At 53.0% G+C, this 18,357-nt stretch overlaps 1 protein-coding gene across 3 annotated transcripts; it reads right to left on the bottom strand.

The window, feature by feature from the left end:
* Positions 1–1,498: 1,498 nt before the first annotated feature.
* On the bottom strand, positions 1,499–15,635 carry GATA5 (GATA binding protein 5). 3 transcript variants are annotated; one of them, XM_041478516.1, is made up of 8 exons: positions 15,532–15,635; positions 14,128–14,176; positions 12,918–13,517; positions 10,604–10,770; positions 5,010–5,135; positions 3,999–4,086; positions 3,363–3,487; positions 1,499–2,382 (listed from the first exon to the last, which is right to left on the bottom strand). In XM_041478516.1, the coding sequence occupies exons 3-8, from the start codon at positions 13,435–13,437 to the stop codon at positions 2,227–2,229; spliced, it is 1,182 nt and encodes a 393-aa protein (XP_041334450.1). In that variant the 5' UTR covers positions 13,438–13,517; positions 14,128–14,176; positions 15,532–15,635; the 3' UTR covers positions 1,499–2,226. The 3 variants fall into 3 exon arrangements, with proteins under 3 accessions (XP_041334450.1, XP_041334449.1, XP_041334448.1); XM_041478515.1 differs by lacking the exon at positions 15,532–15,635 and adding an exon at positions 15,311–15,525; XM_041478514.1 differs by lacking the exon at positions 15,532–15,635 and having other exon boundaries at positions 14,128–14,443.
* Between the last annotated feature and the right edge of the window lie 2,722 nt (positions 15,636–18,357).

Below are 18,357 nucleotides of genomic sequence, written 5' to 3'. Positions count from 1 at the left end.
CCGGAGCATCCTGACGCTCGGTCGACGGTTACCAACAGGCAATAAATAAAACCTCTGGAGCCACTGGTGTCAACATCTTGGCATTGTTTAGGTCTCCTTGTTTGCCTTTAAAATAACTCTCCTCCTCAGGGTCACGCAGATGAAAAAGCGAGGACCCCCTGCCACCATCCATAGAAATCATCCTGCCATGACTTGTGCTGCGCTGCCTTTTTTTTTTCCTGCCTGCAAAGTTTGGGGTTTGGGGAGCTGCCTGGGAGCTCTGCTCATTACCCAGGCTCTCTGCCTCTTGCCAGCCTGCGCCTTGACACGTCACCCTGGGTGCTGGCAGGTCACCTGAGCTCAGGCCACATCACCCACTTCCCTGGCTCCCAGAGGCACACTCGGGGCTGGATTTGGGATGGTGTACCCCGTGCTGCTGGCTTATCTGCTGCCTGGCTGTGCCTGGCTCTGCTGCGGATGTTGGCTGGCTGGAGAGTGGAAAAACAAACGGTGGAGATGTGGATCCACGGTCAGAGCCTGGCCCTGCAAACACGGGGTGCCAGCACCGGGCCTGGCGCTGGAGGGAGGCCATCCCATGACAGCCTTTGCCCTGGCACTGGAACCTGGCATCATGCAGGTTGCCAATGAGGCTCTGGAGGTACAAGAAATACTCCTCCAAAGACAGTTTTCATCCATGGGCTTTGATAAAAGGGTGGCTTGAACCCTCACCATGCCTGCACAGACCACTGCAGGGCACCAGTGCTCCCCAGTGCCTGGAGCATCTCCTTTCCTCCAGCAAGGGTTGCATGGTGGAAAGCATCATGCTCCCTCCCAGCTGAGTTGTGACTTGATGTCAGATTCACTCTCCCTGATCCTCCTTAGCCTGTTGTTTATAATAAAAATCAAACGATCCATCTCTTCTGACAAGAGGAAGAGTTGCTCCAGGAAGCCCTGGACAGGTCAACTTCTATATAAAGGAACTATTACTTGACAGTTTCCTGGCCATAAATAGCTGTACACCGAGGCTGGGGATTTTATTTAGAAATAACAAATAAAGTAGGCCATAAGTAACTTCATGACCTTGCTCCCGCCTCATTTCCCACCCATCTCTCCCCTTCAGTAGGGTCTATTCCTCATCCCCAGGTTCCTTGGGACTTACAGAACCCCCATTTCCCACTTCTGAGATGCTGCAGAAACATGCTGTTGCCAGCTTTTGAAAGTGTGGTGTGGGTTTTGCATCACTGAAGATTTTTTGCTACAGCTCAGCTCCATGCAATTGTTTTTTACCTGGCCTTCATTAAAATAATTAAAAAGCAATCTGCTCTGCATGGCTGAAAGGTAGAAATCTTCCACTCAAAACATCCCCAAAACTGCATTCAAACAATTACACCTCCAACACACCCCTTAATTTTCAGTCCCTCAAGCCTTTCTTTTAAATTTTGGAGGACTAACTTCTGATTTTCTAATGTTCATACTTGGCAACATCAAAACCAATCAGGAAATACAAAAGGAAAACCCAGCATTTTAGTATTCTTTTATTATTGGGACATTTTGACCACTTTTGTCATGTCGTTTGCCTAAAATAATAATATAAAAATCTCTTTGTTTGGAGCTGGAAAGGGAAGAGCAGCGTGTTTATTTCATGTATGACTCATCAGATCAGTGTTGATATGTGAAATGCTTCAGAAGCTAACACTCTATAGAGATGATTGTTTTTAATACAAAACAGTAAATGTTTAAAACAACCATTTTTTTTTTTTACTCTCTCTTTTCTTCCTGTTGCGGCCAATAAAACATAAGGCACACCACGTAGCTTACATTTTAATAAAATTAAGTTATTTGGTGCCATGTTATTACAGTCTTTTATTGGAAAGTGGAATAAATTGCACACAGTGGAGTCATAGGAGGGAGAAATCACAGCGAATAAACAGATTCTGGGATGCATTTATTTGCTGGTTTCATCTCAGAGGAGGAAGGCTCTCCCCAGGAAAACGGCGGTTCCGGCTTTGGGGAGGAGGCCTTGGGGAGGCAGCCCTGGGTCTCTCTGTGGAAGGATGAGTTTTTTGGGGAGCTGGTGCCACAGTGGGGTCATCCCAGCCCCATCCAGCTGGCGTTTCCCATGGGCATCCTCCGAGAGAAACCTGTCCTGTGGCAGCGCTGCACCCGCCGCAGGCCGGGGCGCTGGGGCAGCTTCTCCTCCTGCCATAAACCTTGGTCCCGAGGCTTTCTGCCGGGGGCTGGCGGCTCCTAGGCCAGCGCCAGGGCACACCAGGAGTCCTGCCGGAGGGGCACGCTCAGCCCGGGCTGCGGGGCCATGCTGCTGGGGGAGAAGCTGTAGTCCTCGGGCTCGAACTTGAACTCGCCGTGGCCGCCGGCCAGCGCCTCGTCAGACTGGCTCTGTGCCTGCCCCGGGGAGGGAAGCACAGCGGGGTTAGGAGGGCTGCCATTAGCCACTGGCCTGTTGTCGTAGTGTAGAGGTAGGGCTGGGATGGGTTGTGAACAGGGGGGGTTATCCCTGATGCTAAAATTCCCTTCAGAGCAGTATGGAGCTGGGCAGGATGGTCCCTGCAAGTAAAATGACCAGGCAAAGAGGAGGCATCTCAGGGCCCATCTGCATTTATTCATTGATTAAGTATGTCCACGTTGGAAATCTTTAGGTGAGTGCATATATTTTCAGAGCACAGCACAAACCAGATTTCTTGGTTTCAAACAAAATCCCCACTCTACATAACCAGTGCTGCACCAGGCCTTTGGCTGTTGGGGCTGAGATTCCTCTGCATACACACATATCCAGCTCAGGGAGAGCTTACACTCAGCATAAAGATAGTGCTGGACCACAAAATTTTTATGTGTTGGTGGATTTAGAGCCTTTTTCTTCCTATATCAAGGTGAAATAGCATCTAGCCCCTAAGAAAAGCCTGGGACAGAAGTGGGGCCTCTGACAGCATCACAGCTCTGTGGTCAGTGAGTACCTCAGGGCTAAAAGGTGCAGGTAACACATGCCCAGCGTGCCTTTTCTTGGGAACTACAGGGGATTCCACCCTGGGCTGATCTCATCACCTCAGCAGTGTTATGTTTTCATGGTGGGATGTGGGAATTAACCTCAGCTCTGCACTGAAGCCACAGCAGAGGTTGGACAACATCCCAGTTCTCCATGGCAGGGTGAAAGATCCCATGGCAAGCCAACAGGCTGGAGACCTTTCTATCTACACCATCTTGGGAGCTTGTGATCCTTGCTTTCCTCAGCCTAGGGAGCCCACCAGGCTGGTGGTCACAGTGCAATGAATTAATTGCTTCACCTCATCAAGGCCCCCAGGACAGCGGCCATGGAGGTGTGTGGATCTCCCATCTCAGCAGAAGATGTCCCTGACCCTGTCCCTTACCTGGGACACCGACACGATGGTTTGTCCGGGGTACTGTGAGGTTGTGCTGGGCTCTGACTTTAAAGTGACCGTGCTGTCTGAGGTGGTAATGGAAGAAGGGGAGTTAGTGGCCGAGGTCGTGGATCCTGGAAGACAATTGGAAGAGGGCAGTGAAGCAATGTAGCAAATCTGCTTTAGAGAAATTTATATTTCACTGTTAAAATTACAGTAAAATGACCATGACATCTCACAGCATGAAAACTCTACTGTTTTCTTTCTAACACACCTGTGTCAGAAAACATTTTGTATTAGGCTGTCAATATGCTGATGGAGGAGGAGCAACCCTTTCACAATCGGGCAGTGTTTTGTTCCCATTACTCAATTTAGCCCAAATCTGCTCACACATGAGCACTGCTCACTGGAGTCAGGTGCCCACAGCCCAGAGGAACCTCACAAGAATATGACAACACTGAGATTTCCCACTGAGCATCTTCCTATCACACAAGGTCTGTGCAGAAATACAGGCCCCAGATCTAAAGCAATCACCAAGGAAAAATTCTCATTATTTTCTAATTATCATAATTTCTTGCAGAAGAGGAAACATTGTGAAGTGAACTGTGCTCCAAGACCCCAGGATGGATCATAACAGCACTGTACCTGTTGAGGCTTTGCCTTTGGTAATGTTTTTAGGCTTCCTTTTCCTCGTCTGGATGCTTTCCTTTTTCATGGCCAGGGGTCGTGGTACCTTGACATTCATAAAGTTTGAAATCATTAATATTGTATTTTATTCAGCTCCTTCCCACATGTGTTGCTTTCCTATTTCTGTGCTGCAGCTCATGCAGAGCACCTAAAGTCCTTGTCCTTCACTAAGAGCTATTTTTCTCTGCATCAGGCCTTGGCTGGAAGATATATAAGGCTAACAGCTAAGGCTTTCCCACAAATTTTGTTTTTTCCTTTATTTCCTATTTTTCTTTTCCTGATTTATTAGTGACCTTTGAGACAGGGTCTTATTAAATTACCCTGACAGACTGAGAGCCTACAGGGCTCAGAGGGAATGGGCATGAGGTAAAGAGGCTTCAGACTTTATGGAGAGACGGGGTCTCCTCTTGGGCTGGTGGACATGTCACCAACAGCTCCCATCCTCCGTGGGTAAATTTCATCAGCCAGCCTCCATGTGGGCTCTTCAACTTCCTTCACACATTCTTAACTAGGACATAGAGAAAAAAATCTGGCCCTTATCTCAGTCTGGATTTGGGGAGCTTCAGCCTCCAGCTGCTGGAGCCTGGTAAACTTTCATTTCATGGAATCCTAGAATGGTTTGGGTTGGAAGGAATCTTAAAGATCATGTAGCTCCAGCTCCTCTGCCACAGGCAGGGATACCTTCCACTACCCCAGGCTGCTCCAAGGCCCATCCAGCCTGGCCTTAGACACTTCCAGGGATGGAGCATCCACATCTCTGGGCAAGCTGAGAGCATTCCAGCACGCCCTCAGCCTCACCCTGGAGAACATCCACAGACTGAGCTTTAAACTGTTCAAAGGGATGGGACTGTGGTACAGCTCTGCTGGGCACAGTCTAGCGGCTGCTCCTTCCAGAGCTGATCTCCTAGACCTGCTGGGCAGTGATCCCAGATCCCAGAGGGTCCCTCCCGGGGTGGCCGTGCTCCTCACCCCGTGGAGCTTCATGTACAAGCCGCAGGCGTTGCAGACGGGCTCGCCCTCGGCGTTCCTTCTCCACAGCGTGGTGTTGGTGGTGTGGCAGTTAGTGCAACAGAGGCCAGCACGTCTCGATGAAGACTTCAAAACAAGCAAACAAACACGTGAGTGCACATGCAGGAGTGACGAGCTGGGAAATTTCCCCTCATATCAAAATGAAATCTCCAAGTACACCATATTCCCGGAAAATGCGAAACGCGCAAGAGCCAAATTCAGATCAAAGAAATTACATTCAAATGAGATCACTCTAATTTGCAAGTGTTTGTTTGGCTTGGGTTTTTTAAATTTGTTTTTGTTTGGAGGTTGGGTTTTTTTGGGTTTTTTTGAGATTGATAAACCTGAAAAATATCCTTGCAACTTATTTCACAAACTTCCAACAAATCTGCTGGAAGTGCTCAGGACTCAGAGCATAGAGAACTTCCCTCCAGGACATCCACTCAGATGGAGAAAGAGATGGAAAATGCCAGCTGGGCTTTAAATGCTTGAAGAAAACTCATGCTTTAAGTGAACTCTTCTGTTTTCCTGCACTCAGAACTACCACTAAAGTTAGAAACATCCCAATTAATCTCTGGGTTATGACAAGTGGAATCAGTTGGCTGAACTGAGCAGAACCAAACTGAACTGGTCCATGATGAGACCTGGGAGGTTATTCTTCAAGTCTCACAGATAATCTGTTCTCTTACAGGCTGTAGAAACACTCTGCAGGCATTAATTAATGACATATTTTGTGAGTGCAGTGATTGCTGGCTCTTAAGCATTAATAATTCCAAATGGAGAAGGAAAATATTCTGGCAGAAGCAGCAAACTAATTTCTGACAGGTTCCCTCCAAGCCACTGGAAAATTCACATCTCTCTTTATACAGACTTGTCAGCTCAATAGGCATTTCATTGGAGAGCCTGTTAACACCAGGTATTGAAGCTATTTTAATAAAAGTCCTCACTAAGTGTAAGATACCTCTGGCATAAGTAATATCTCAGGCTCTCTACATTCAGGTGTCTAAATATGTTCTTCAGCCACCAGAAAAATAGTTTTGAATCCGCTCAAAGGCAGACAAAAGGTGATGGAGGCAATAAAGAACTCCCTGTTTGTTTATTTTTCCATCATTGCTTGATATCCTGACTGAGCAATATAACGAATGAGGTGGGAAGAGGAGGATTAAAAATGAAATGTTTTTACAAGGCTAGCAGTCAAATAAAGATCAGCTTTGAATTTCAAGAGGCACAAGTGACATGCCCTAGGTTTGATTCCCTCGTTGCTCAGCAAAGAGGTCTCAGCAACTATTTGCAAATAACGGCACCACTTTGGGAATTATTCAGCTTGCAAGAAACAACCAGGCAAAAATTATAATACACCAAAGCGTGAGCTGACAAGCCTGGCACAGAGGATGAGACAACAACCCTTGTCCCTGACATGGTGCCACAGCAAGATCCTGGGGCAGCTACACCGTGTCCTTTAGAGCCTTTCAGCTGCCAGGGCTGTGCTGCTCTTCCCTGTGAGCAGGAGGGACCTCGGCTCCCATGGGAGCAGAGGGAGGTGCTGAGCACCTGAAGGATGCAAGGATTCTAAAGTCCAACTGCTGCTGTGGGCACGGAGGGGAATTTGGAGCCACTCAGCCCTGGGATAACTGCCTGCTGTAATCTGTCCTCGCCTGCAGATGGGGGAAGACCAGTGCAAAGCCCTTTGGAAAGTCTCAAATTTTCTGGGCCGCCACAGGTCCCTGTGAGGGAGGGGCATGCTCTCCCCATTTCACAGAATGCTCTGTTGGCAGCTTGCAGATGAGGTGACAATGAGACCTGTGGCTCTGGTGGCCCAAGGGCAATGCCAGCCCTGCCAGAGCTCTGCCCACCCTGCCAGCACTGCGTCACAACCTGCTCGTGGCCTTCCTGCAGGGACAGTGACAAGTGCCTTCCATGCATCCTGAACGTCACCCTGCAGGCTGGCTCCTTCTCACACAGCCAGGGAGAGGAGAAACCATCCTACATCACCAATATCACAATTTAAACCTCAGAAACCCCGTGAGAACCTGCACCACAACCTGCCAGCTTAGCAAGAGACAGTCAAGGCTAGCATTGCTCACTGAAGGACGAGGGTACAATACATTATTGCTGGTTTCCCAGCAATTCTCTTGAAAGAAAATGCATTTCTGCCTGTCTCCACCCCGTTGTCTTTGTACCATTCTGACCTTGTTAGGAAGTTGTTGACTTCAACATTGTGCTCAGTGTTTATTTATACAAATGCACCATACACTCAAACAAAAACTCTTCACAGACCTGGCTTGACAGCCAAGTGCTGCTGATAAGCTTAAGTAATGGTGAGTTGGTGCCTATTGAATTAACTGCGTGTGAGAGCTGCTTGGAGAGCCCAAAAAATTCAAAGCCAGCAGGGAAGGTCCTTCTGAGGGAGACCAAGCTGTCAGGGACTTTGCTTCACCTCCTTTTCAAATGTGGAAAAGAAACCACCGGGCTTCACAGGAAAAAAAAAAAAAAAAAAATAGGAACCGAACCCTCAGAGTTAATCAATGCTTCTATGCCCCCATTTCCAACAGATTCGAGGGGACCTGTGGTTTGTTGGAAAGCAAAGTGTGCTGAGATATCTGGGCTCATTTCCTGAAAGTGGGGAACCCAGAGGCTCAGAGGCAAAGGCAGCAGCATCCTCTGAGATTTGCCTTTGTTACTGCGGCTCTGGGCAAGCCTGCACCTTGGGGGATGAGGGAGCAGTGAGAACTGAGGGGCAGAAGAAAACCAAAGCAAACACCATGAGATGTCTCTAGGATCCTGTTAGACTGTCCCAGGGCTGTGGTGCATCCCATCCCACCTTCCCCTAAGGTGTCACCAAGCCCACTGTGCATTCCAAACCACAAAAAAGGACAGGCTGAAAAAATTCCTCCTGGGCTGAGGTGGAAAAAGTATTCTCTGAGCCAAGCTGGAATAATTCAGCTCCAGGTTAGTCCTTCAACTCTGGGTGGTGTGGGAGCTGCTGAGCACAGGACAGATGCTGCTGAGCTGCATCTGCCCCCATGCCACACTGTGCAGAGCAGAACCTCTCCTAACAGGGGAATTGCAGCTGCCTTCACCTTCACCAGCTGCTCCTGGTTTCAAAGGTGATCTGGATCTTCAGACTAGGTCTAAGATATCATTTTGTGAAACACACCAAGAAACTTTGGCTAGAAAAGGGGCTGCCTAAAATAAAGTGCTGCCTCCATCCTCCTCTAACACAAACCCTTTCTGCTGAGAGCCATAGCCTTTTAAATCCAGACACAGGCTGGAGAAGAGTGGCTCTCCCTGCTGTGTAGAGGATGTTGCCCTTATCTCAAAAAGAAAAAGAAACAAAAAATGAAGTGGAAACCACACAACTGCTGCTCTCCCCCTCCCATGCAGGAGCAGGCTGAGCTAGGACATCATTCCCCCAGTGTTATCTGGGCCATGCTGTGTCCTCTTCTGGGGGACTTTGCTTTGTGAAAGCAGAAGTCAGGATAACTCCCAGAGCAGTGTCTATGTACGGAACAAAGGTCGTAACGTAAAGGATGAAAGCAACATTTTTTTTTTTCCTGTGTCTGTATTTCAGTGCACTGAGAAAATGGATTTCACTGTTCTTACAGCCACAGAGTCACTGCATTCACTGCTCTGCTCCCAGAGCTGGCACACTTTTGCCCATCATCAGTAGATCCCTCTTCTTCTAAAAGGGCAGAACTTGCTGCAGAAGACATTTTACATCCTCGGGAAAACCCGAGGTTTCAAAATGTCAGAATGGAAAGTCAAAATTGCAGCCCCTGTTCTAATCCATAAACCAAAATCCCCTCAAGTATTTCAACCCTAGCGAAATGCTTCTCCTGTACAAGAACCAGCTCTTTCATTTAAGCTTTATCATTGTTGAATTTATTGCCAAAATAATAAAAAAATTTTGGAAGTACTTTGGTAATTCCCAACTATATTTGCTCATCGCTGGGAAACGGTCTTAATTCTGCAAACAAGCGTTTTCCATCAGAAAACTTTGTTGAAATGTTTATTGAACATTTGAAAAATGCCTGATGGGTGCTAGATGAGGCTCAGGCAGGCAATGCATGGCTGTCTCTCTTCCCATGTGCTGAAATAAAATATGGAATAGCAGCGAGATGTCTCTAATTCCCCCAGGGAAAATCTGCTCAAAAATCCCCCAGAATTTCATCCAGCGACACATTTGGATGCCAGTCTGAAATGCAGAGCTGGGTTTGAACTGGTTTGCACCTCCCTGTATGCACGGGTCGTGTTTGCCCTGAAGAAATCAGCAGCGTAACTCTGAGATTTGCGGCACAGCAGCGACCGGGTTCAGATTTAATTTCACCACATTTGAGGAGAGAGAAGGGTTTTGGAGAGACAGGCAAATCCTGTTGGATAATGCTGAATGTTACACAAAACTACCTTGATTTTAATGTGATGAACAAACAGGGGTATTTCCATGGAGCTACTACTCATTTCATTGTGCAAATCCAGAGCTACGTTTCCGAGGGTCAGAATCAGAATGAAACATCTTGCTCAATCTCAACTTTTTCTTTTTTTCCTGACTGATTTTCATACACAGGAACTTGTCACTTTTGGGTTATTGCTAATAATTTCTTTTGCAATACCAAAAAAATAACTGCAGGAATACACCCCTAGTGAAAGCCCAAGGAGCTCCCAGCTGTTCCCCAGAACAGTTCCAACAAACATCCTGTTTGTAATGACGGCGTCTGATGACAAGCTCTAAAACCAAAACTGTTACCACCAAATTTAAACATCCCAAAGCGACTCCACAAAAAAATTAAAAAGGATGTGCCTTTCCTCTCTCACCACGGGATCCCAGTTGGAGGAAGCCCAATATTACATTGACAGAGGGAATTAATGCTTTAACCAGCAGGGAAACTGGGAACTGCCAAACCCCAAGTTTTCCCTTTAGGCAGGAGGGTGAAGGCAGCGGGGAGCAGGGCACCATCCTACTCCCACTGTGAGCAGCCACAAAAAACCCACTGGGCCAGCTCAGGACCAGCCCTACCTCCTGTTCAACTGCTCTGCCTAGACTGTGTCTGCCTACATGGAGAGCTAGGAAATAATAGTAATAGTAATAATAGTAATAATAGTAATAATAGTAATAGGAATAACAATAATAGTAATAGCAATAATAATAATAATAATAATAATAGTAATAATAATATAGAATACAAAGCAAAATATCCACTGCAGGAACAGAGCTAGAGGAAGCCCACAGGGTCCTGACCACAGGCATGAGTGATTGTTCCTGCTCGACTCTGGGGCTGCCCTGGGATCCCTCCAGTGTCTTCAGCCCTGCCTCCACTGCCCACCACTCATGCAAGGGCAGAAACCCCTCTGGCTTCATCCCACTCCCCCTGACCCCAGCCGGTTCTGTGCTGCAACACGAGTGTCCTGGCATTTATTCTGTGCGAGGACAGGGGGTGAAACAGAGCCTAACACAAGTACAGAGACCCCAACGGCGACACGGTGACAGCCCCCCTGCCCCTGCCCTCCAGCCAGCCCCGGCTGGAGCAGGGGATCCCGGCGGGGTCTCTCTCTCTTACCAGCCTCTTCTGCGGCTTGAGCGGCCGGTTGATGCCGTTCATTTTGTGGTAGAGCCCGCAGGCGTTGCACAGGTAGTGCCCGGTGCCGTCCTTCCTCCAGAGCGGCGTGGACATGGCTCCGCAGTTCACGCATTCCCGGCCGTCCCCGGGAAACTCCTCCAGGTACTCTGGAACAAACACCGGCGGTGCGAGGCTCAGGAGCCATCCCCGGCGCTCGGGATGTCCCCGGGGACACAGCGGGGAAAGGTCTCCAATCCTCTGTGCCCCAATACTAAGGGAAATCCCTGTCCTGCCCACTTTTACCTCCACCCTAAAAGCGTGACCCAAACCTTTTATTTCCTCCACACCTTAAACTTTTAATATTTTGTCCAAAGACCGCCTATTCCCCCATTTCTTCCCCGAAAGGCACTGAACGGAGCTGGGGTCTCCTTGGGATGGGGAGGCGCAGGGTCATCAGCGGGACAGTGCGATGTTATCCCAGGGTGCAAAAATAAATGTGAGATGGAGCAAAATGGGGCGATTTTCCTGATTTCCATCACGAAACACACCCAGCTTCTGGCCGGGGGGACGGCCCGGCCGGGGAAGGCTCTGAGCTGCCCGCCAAGAGATGCCGGGCTGGCATCCACGGGCATCCCGGGCTCCCCAGGAGAGCATCACCGGCTGCCGGCGGCCCCAGTTCCTGCTAGAGAAGCTCTTCCTCACTTTTTCGGGGAAAAAAAGTCCAGGGAAGGAGCCGCAGAGCACCGTCCGCTGTGCATCCCTGCCCCGAGCACGGCTCAGCGGCAAACGAAGCGAAACGGAGCGAAATCGGGACACCTTTCAATCGAGAATCGGTCCTTTTGTTCCGACCGCTTTTTTCCCCCCTCTTTTTAAAAAGAACGTATTATTCTTGTTCTTTTCTTTAGAGGAAATATATATTTTAAATTTTTTTTAAAAAAAGTCTTCGATCGGATTAATAATGATGCAATGGAAAGAAAAAGGAAAAAGAGCAAAACTTTTTAAAAGGAGGGAAATGGAAAATAGAAATAACACATAAAGAAAAAAGGTAAAAAAATTTGCGGTAATTCACTGAATAAAAAAAAAAAAAAGGAGGGGGGGAAAGAAGAATAGTTTAGGCTACTTGAGAGAGTTTACACTATTCAAGAGCAAAAATAAACGGCGGAGAGGACGGCAGCCGCTATCCTGGATCCTAAAGCACCGAATTCAAAGTGCTGAAAAGATTTCGGAGGCATCACCTCCCTGAGCAGAACGATCTTTTCCCGCACAATACAAAGGATTTTCACCAAGAGAAAAACCTGGAAAGAAACCGCTGCCCAGCACCTCCGGCGTGGCAGGAAAAGCCGAGCCGGGGAGGGAGCTCGGTGGGGAGGGGGCTGCTTCCCTGCTCTAACTTTGTTCTTGGGGTGAAGATAAGATAATTCGGTTCACCGCAGTAAAGATGATAACGCGGCTGAGATCTTGAAGTGGCTTTTAAAGGACTTTGCAAACCACAGCCGGAGGAGGCTGGTGGAGCGCCCCGGGGTTATAAACCCCGCGCACGAAGAGTCCTGTTAAATCAAGCCCGAAACTTTATTTGCTCAGAGCTTGGTTTAAGGGGATTCTCGGTGTGGGTGCAAAGGAATTTAAGTTTATTGTTCAACGCCTGAGCGCCTTTCGGTGTCTCCCCAAAGGCCGCAGAGCAATGCAGCTGCGGACCTGTTTGGGCGAAGGCAAATGAGGAGACCGAGAGTCTGTTCAAATATAAACTAATTTACCACAATAAATTACTTAAAAGGGAGGGAGCTATAAATCTGCCCCGCTAATTTAAACACAAGGGTAAGTATTGAAGCGCAGGCACAAAGTCGATATTGTGGGAAGGAGATATCGCGGGGGTGGTGGTGGGGTGGGGAGGGAAGGGGTTGAACGGCCTCTGCTTCTCCAGCCTCCGGGGGAATTGCTCTGCTTTGAAACGTGGTCTTTGCCCTTCTTGTCACACACGCACCCCCCTCCCTTATCCCACCTCTGTCCGGGGTCAGCCGCACATATCCCGTTCCCGGACCATCTCCCTATCCCTGGATAAAATCATCCTCTCCTCTCCCGTCGGGAATGCCAGCGGGACAGCTCATCCCGGGGCCGGGTCACCGACACGGAGAGGGGATGGGGTATGGGATCGGGATGGGATATGGGATTGGGATGGGGTATGGGATTGGGATGGGATATGGGATCGGGATGGGGTATGGGATTGGGATGCGGTAAGGGATCGGGATGCGGTGTGGGATCGGGATACCTCCCACCCAGCGCCCCGAGACGTCGCTGAAGGGCGGCGGCCACCTACCGAAAGTGGACCTGCGGCCGGGCAAGGCCGCCTGCCTCGTCTGCAGGCTGTGCAGCACGCTGCTCTCAAAGTGTCCGGCCGTCCAGGAAGGCGGTATCTCGGGGGTCACGTAGGCGGGGTAGGGGCTGGAGTAGGACCCGTTAACGGAGCGCACCAAGGCGTTGCCGTACTGCTCCCGGCCCCCGCCGCCCAGCAGCAGGGGCCCCTGGTAGGCGCCGTCGCGGCCCGAGGGGCTGCTGCCCGGCGGGCTGTGCGAGTACGAGAAGCCCGACGGAGGGTGGGGGCTGCCGGCGTTGAAAGCCGCGGCCTCGCCGCCGCTCTGCCCCCAGCCCGGGGGGTTGCCGAGGTGGCTCTGGTGCGGCTCGCAGCCTTGCAGGTAGGGCAGCGTCTGGAGGACAGAGGGCACCCGGGTGGTGGGCACGTAGACGGGCGAGCCGGCCGACGAGTGGAGGAAGTTGCTGGAGTCGTGGGAATAAGCCGACTGGCCATGGTTGGGGGTGAGGGCCAGACCCTGATACATGTTCCGTCCTCGGCGGCGGCGGCTGCTCAGGGCCCGGCCGGCTGCGGCCCGGCGGTGCCGAGGGGCTCACTCACACGAACCTGGAGGGAGAAGCGAGAGCAGCGGGCTGAGACCCCGCACACACCGGGCACCCGACGGCCTTTCCCCCGCCGAAAACGCCTCTTCCCTGCCTCAAGCAGAGGCTGAAATTTGTAATTTTGCTTTTCCTTTTGTTTTGTTTTCCTTTAAACTTTCCTCTGAGCCACGGCGAGGATTAACCTCCTTGGAACGGGAAGCGACCCCTCCGGCACCTTCACCCTCCCCGCCGCCCGCCTGGGCACCTCCAAAGGGCCGGAAAAACACTCTAACAATTATTTTTTTTTTTTCCCAATAGTATTTCCCTTCACGTCCTTTTTTTTTTTTTTTTTTTTTTCCCAAAGCAGGGCCTGGAGCGCAGCTCGGGGCCTTGTTGGCGAGGACGCAGCCGCTGCGGCCCCTGGGGCTCCCTGCGGGAGCGGGGTCCCGACGGATCTGGGCAGAGATCCAGGATCGGGAGCATCCCCGTTGTCCCCCAGCCACCAGCGCTGCCGCTTTCCTTTTAAAAAGCGCAATATCCCTCGGGCAGGCCTCTCCGTGCGGACGGAGGGCTGCAGCCACCGAACCCCGCAAGAGCATCCCGCCCTGGCCCGCTCCTCCCGCACAGGTACTCACATGGCAGCGTGCCGGGAGCGGAGCCGGGCATGGCAGTGGGGGCATCGAGCTGTGCTCAGACCATCCAGGGAAATCCCAGCAAAATAAAAGTAATAATTAAAAAAAAAAATACAATGAAGTTCACGAAGGAAGCAGGAGAAAAACCACCAAACCGGCAGGACCCCCTGGAAGAGAGGGGCTGCCCTGCCCCGCTGTCCCCCCTGTCGCCTCCCCGTCTCCCGTGGGTGCGTCCCTGGCTGCGCCCGGCGGGGAAGTGGCGGCTCTGCCTCTGGCTCCGGCTCTTTACGGCGGCCCCGGTGCGGGCCGGCCCACGTGACGGCCGGCGGGGCAGCCCCGGTCCCGGCCGGGATTGGGCGCCTCCCGGCAGGGGGGGACGGGATAAGTCCCGGCGGCTCCGCTGCCGGCGGGGGGGACGCGCCCGCAGCCTCCCCCTGGCGCGGGGCCGGGCGGAGCGGACAGGATGCGGCCCCCGGAGCGCCCCGCACCGCCCCGGGCCCGCCGCGGGGCTGGAGGTGTCCGCCCGCCCCCGGGAAGGGCTGGGAGGTGGCTCCTTCCTTTGCGGGCTGCGTTTTTGGGGTTCGCTCCCACACCCCGTCTGGAGGTGATGTCTCCCCGCCCCCGGCAGCTGGGAGATGCTGGGGAACACACCGAAAACTTCCCGGCGGGGATCTGCTAGCCGAGGGTGAGAGCGGGTGGTTTTCTGCTCCGAGCGAGCGCTCCGGTTCTGTTTCGACATAAACCCCATCCTTACGGGGAAGGGGCGTCTCAGCCTGCCCCCGGCCCGCCCTGACTTTCTCAAGCGGCCCACGGGCCCGCCGAGGATTTGGCGATGCTCGCAGCCTGCCCGTCCCGGCCGTGCCCGGCTCAGCCCGGCTTTGCCACGTTCGGACAGCAGCTCCGGCCCCTCACCGTCCCGTCGGGGCTGCCCCGCTTCCCGGGGCTCTGCTGTTCCCCGGGGGAAGCAGCCGAGAGAAGGGTGCTCCTCCCTGCAGCCCCCCGGCCGGGTCGCTCTGCTCTGGGACAAAAAAAAAAACCCTCTCCCAGTTGTTCCCTGGGGACAAAAAACCTCTCTCCCAGTTGTTCCTTGGGGACAAAAACCCCCTCTTCCCGTTGTTCCGCGTCGGCGCGAGCCGGGAAGGGCGCTCAGAGGGGAAGGAGCTCTTAGTCCCAGCAGCCCTCTTACCCCGGGTAATTCAGCCGATTTAACTCTCCTCCGGTACCGGCCAGCGAGGAAATAATTCCATCGTTACCGGGATTTGTTCCCCGGAATTACTGCGCTTTTGCACAAAGTCGCCGTGCCTCTATCTCCTCCCCAGAGAAACGGGGAAAAAACCCTCGGCGAATCTCGCCCGCCGCTCGCTCCATCCCCGGGCAGACAGAATTTTGTCACCCGCAGGCCTTTACCGAGTGGATCGGGGCCCGCTCGGCCCCGGGAGCCCTCCGGTAACGCAGCCGCGCTGCCCGCCCGTGCGGTCCCGGCGCCCGGGGGAGCCCGTCCAGCCTCGCCTCCGCAGGGAGCAGCGCTGCGGGAAGGGTGGGAAATTTCAGCTCCAAAATAAACTGGTGCAGGAATGCCAGCTATTTCCCTCGGAATAATGCAATGCAACTGGCTGGAGATGTATTTATTTGCTCGCGAAAGCGGCCGTTTACGGCTCGCAGGGTATCCCTGAGTCCCTGTGCCCGCAGAGCAAAAGAAGGAAACAAAACCAAAACAACTAATTCCCCCCCAAAGAAACACAGAAAAAACAAAACAGAATTTTTAAAAGGAGAAAAATAAGGGGGCGGGGGAATGGGGGGGGAAAGGATATTTTTTAAAAGTCAGAATTTTTTTTTTTTTATTGTGAAAAAGCTATAGAAAAAGAAAATAAAAACCCGGGAAGTCCCAGCCCCGCGGCGGCACGAATAAAACCGTACCTACAGAAAACCAGCCCCAAACCCTTCTTTGCTGTGTCTGAGCCACCGCTGGAGCTTTCTTCGTTTCGTTTCGCGTGGGTTTCCAGTTTTCACAATTTCAAGATGTTACTTAAGTGTAATTTATTATATATAATTTTAAAAAAATACGTACGAACTTCCCTCTCCGATCGCTTCAGGCGTTCAAATAAATGTGAAAACGTTGAAATAAAAGAGGCGCTGCTAAATCCGGAGGGATGTACCCGGTGAGGAAACCACCGTGCGCGAAAACCTGCCCGTGGACCTGTGGCGTGTCTGTGGTCAGATCCATCCAGCTGTTGGGGTTTTCTGTTTAATTTTTTTTTTAACTAGTTTTTCAACGCAGTTTCTCCTCCGGTGGTGTCGGGGCTGCCGAGGCCGCGGCGGGTCCAAGGAGCGGCTCCTCCCGCGGCCGCGCCAGCAGCGCCCGCGGGCGCGGAGCAGCTCTGGGCAGGTGCTGCGACACCGGAGGTTCCAGCACCGCATCCCAGTCCCGCTGGGCACCGGGCCGTGCTGGTGCCACCCACGCGAGAGAACTGCCTGTGGCGTCCGCGGCGTGGGAGGCCCCGTGGTTTGGGGGTGTTTGTAGGATTTTGAGTAAAGGGGGCACGCAGGGGGCCCGGGGGTCCTTCCCCGTGAAGAAGGCCCCGGTGGGCGATGCTCTGTGTGAAGTGGGAGGGAAGGTGCCAGCGTGGCAGCGGCGACAGCGGCGATGCCCTGTCCGCAGCCCTCGCACCGGGGAAGTCACCCCGGGCTGGGGGACACGGGGACACCGGGGCTGTCCCGGGGCTCGCTGCCCCACCCAGGACACCCCGACGTGGCGGCCGCACACCGCTGCCAAGCTCACGGAGAGGACTGGATACAGATATCGTAACACAGCACCGGTGAGAATGATGCCCGGCATCCCCGGTCCCTCTCCGCCATCCCCCCTGCGAGGTGGGACAGCGGGAAGGCCTCTCGGGAGGGGGACCCCTGCGGTGCCTCCCGAGCCCTGAGCCGGGACACGGCCCCCGCCGGGCTCACGGTCCGTTCGACGGGCTGAGTCCGACCCGGCTCCGCTCTTGCCGGGGGGTTCAACCGCTTATTTTGAGGGGTTTGGAAAAGGACCGACATCTTCCTAAAGGCTCCCCGTGCCCCCTCACCGCCCCGTCCAGGCACAGCTTGACTCCGGCTGAGTTCCAGAGGGGCCGTGCGGCTCGACACGGCCCCGAGGGAGCCCTGACCCCTCCAGGTGAGGCTCCCCCGGGCCGGGACAGACTGCCCGGCGCCCCGGCCCCTCGGCCCTAATCCTGCTCCGGCTGATTTGTGAGTCCTGCGCGGGCCGGACGCGTGGGAGCGTCCTGCGCCGTCCCGGAGGGGGCTTTTAGCTCCCCCTTCCCCCACGGAAAAGCCAAGGGGGAAAAAAATAAAAGAAAAGACAAGTGGAGAGAGAAGGGCAGAAATGTTTTCGTTCCTGCTGCACCGGGCAGGGCAGCAGGGCTCAGCCCGAGCGTGGAAACTTCGGTTACCTTTCCCCTCAGTGCACTTGGAGGCGACAATTAATGATGTCCCCTTTCCTTCCTCTGCTTCCTCCTGGCTGCAGCATCCTCCCCGGGGCTCAGAGGTGTTTCACAGCCCCCTGCCCTGGGAGATGCCGGGCAGGGCGAGCTCTGAGCTCCGAACGGAGCCGAGGCTCTGCCCTGGACCGCCCGCCCAGCCGGCACCGGCCCCTCCGATCCCCCCGTGCCGAGCCACCCGGTGTAAAGAGAAAAAACCCACAGAGTATTTCAGCCCTTCAGCCCCGATGCGTGACATTGGGCTGCTCCCCGGCTCTGCTCCCAGCTCCCAAACGAAGGACAAACTGCTCGGGGGCACAGGAGCTGCTTCCCCTGCCCGTGAATGAGGGAGATGGACAGGAGGGCACCAACAGGGCCTGCATCTCCTGCATCCCCTGGTCTCCATTGCTGACACATTCCCAAGTCCACATTCCCAGGTCACTCCATCCTACCCCCAGCCCTTTCCTACCCACTCTCCAAGGGATGGGCTGGTCCCTGCCCAGGGACCAAGCTCAGGTACCTCCTGCACTCGAGGCCAGGCTGATTCCAAAGGTAGGGCTGTGATGGACACAGCCAGGGCTGGGAGAGATCCTGTGCAGAGAGAGGCTGTGGGCAAGGACTGAGCTGGCCCAGCTCAGCCAGGCAGGGACAGACGGGTTTTGTGACTGGAAGAGTGAGGGGATGCCAAGAGCTGTGTCTCAAAAGGGTTAAATAAACAGCAGGGACTGCCAAAAATATTTATCTCCTGTTATATGCATATGGCTGT

Source organism: Pyrgilauda ruficollis, unplaced genomic scaffold, assembly GCF_017590135.1.
Source record: "Pyrgilauda ruficollis isolate IOZ18807 unplaced genomic scaffold, ASM1759013v1 scaffold45, whole genome shotgun sequence".
NCBI classification, from domain to species: domain Eukaryota; kingdom Metazoa; phylum Chordata; class Aves; order Passeriformes; family Passeridae; genus Pyrgilauda; species Pyrgilauda ruficollis.
This window is presented reverse-complemented; position numbering and strand designations above follow the sequence as displayed.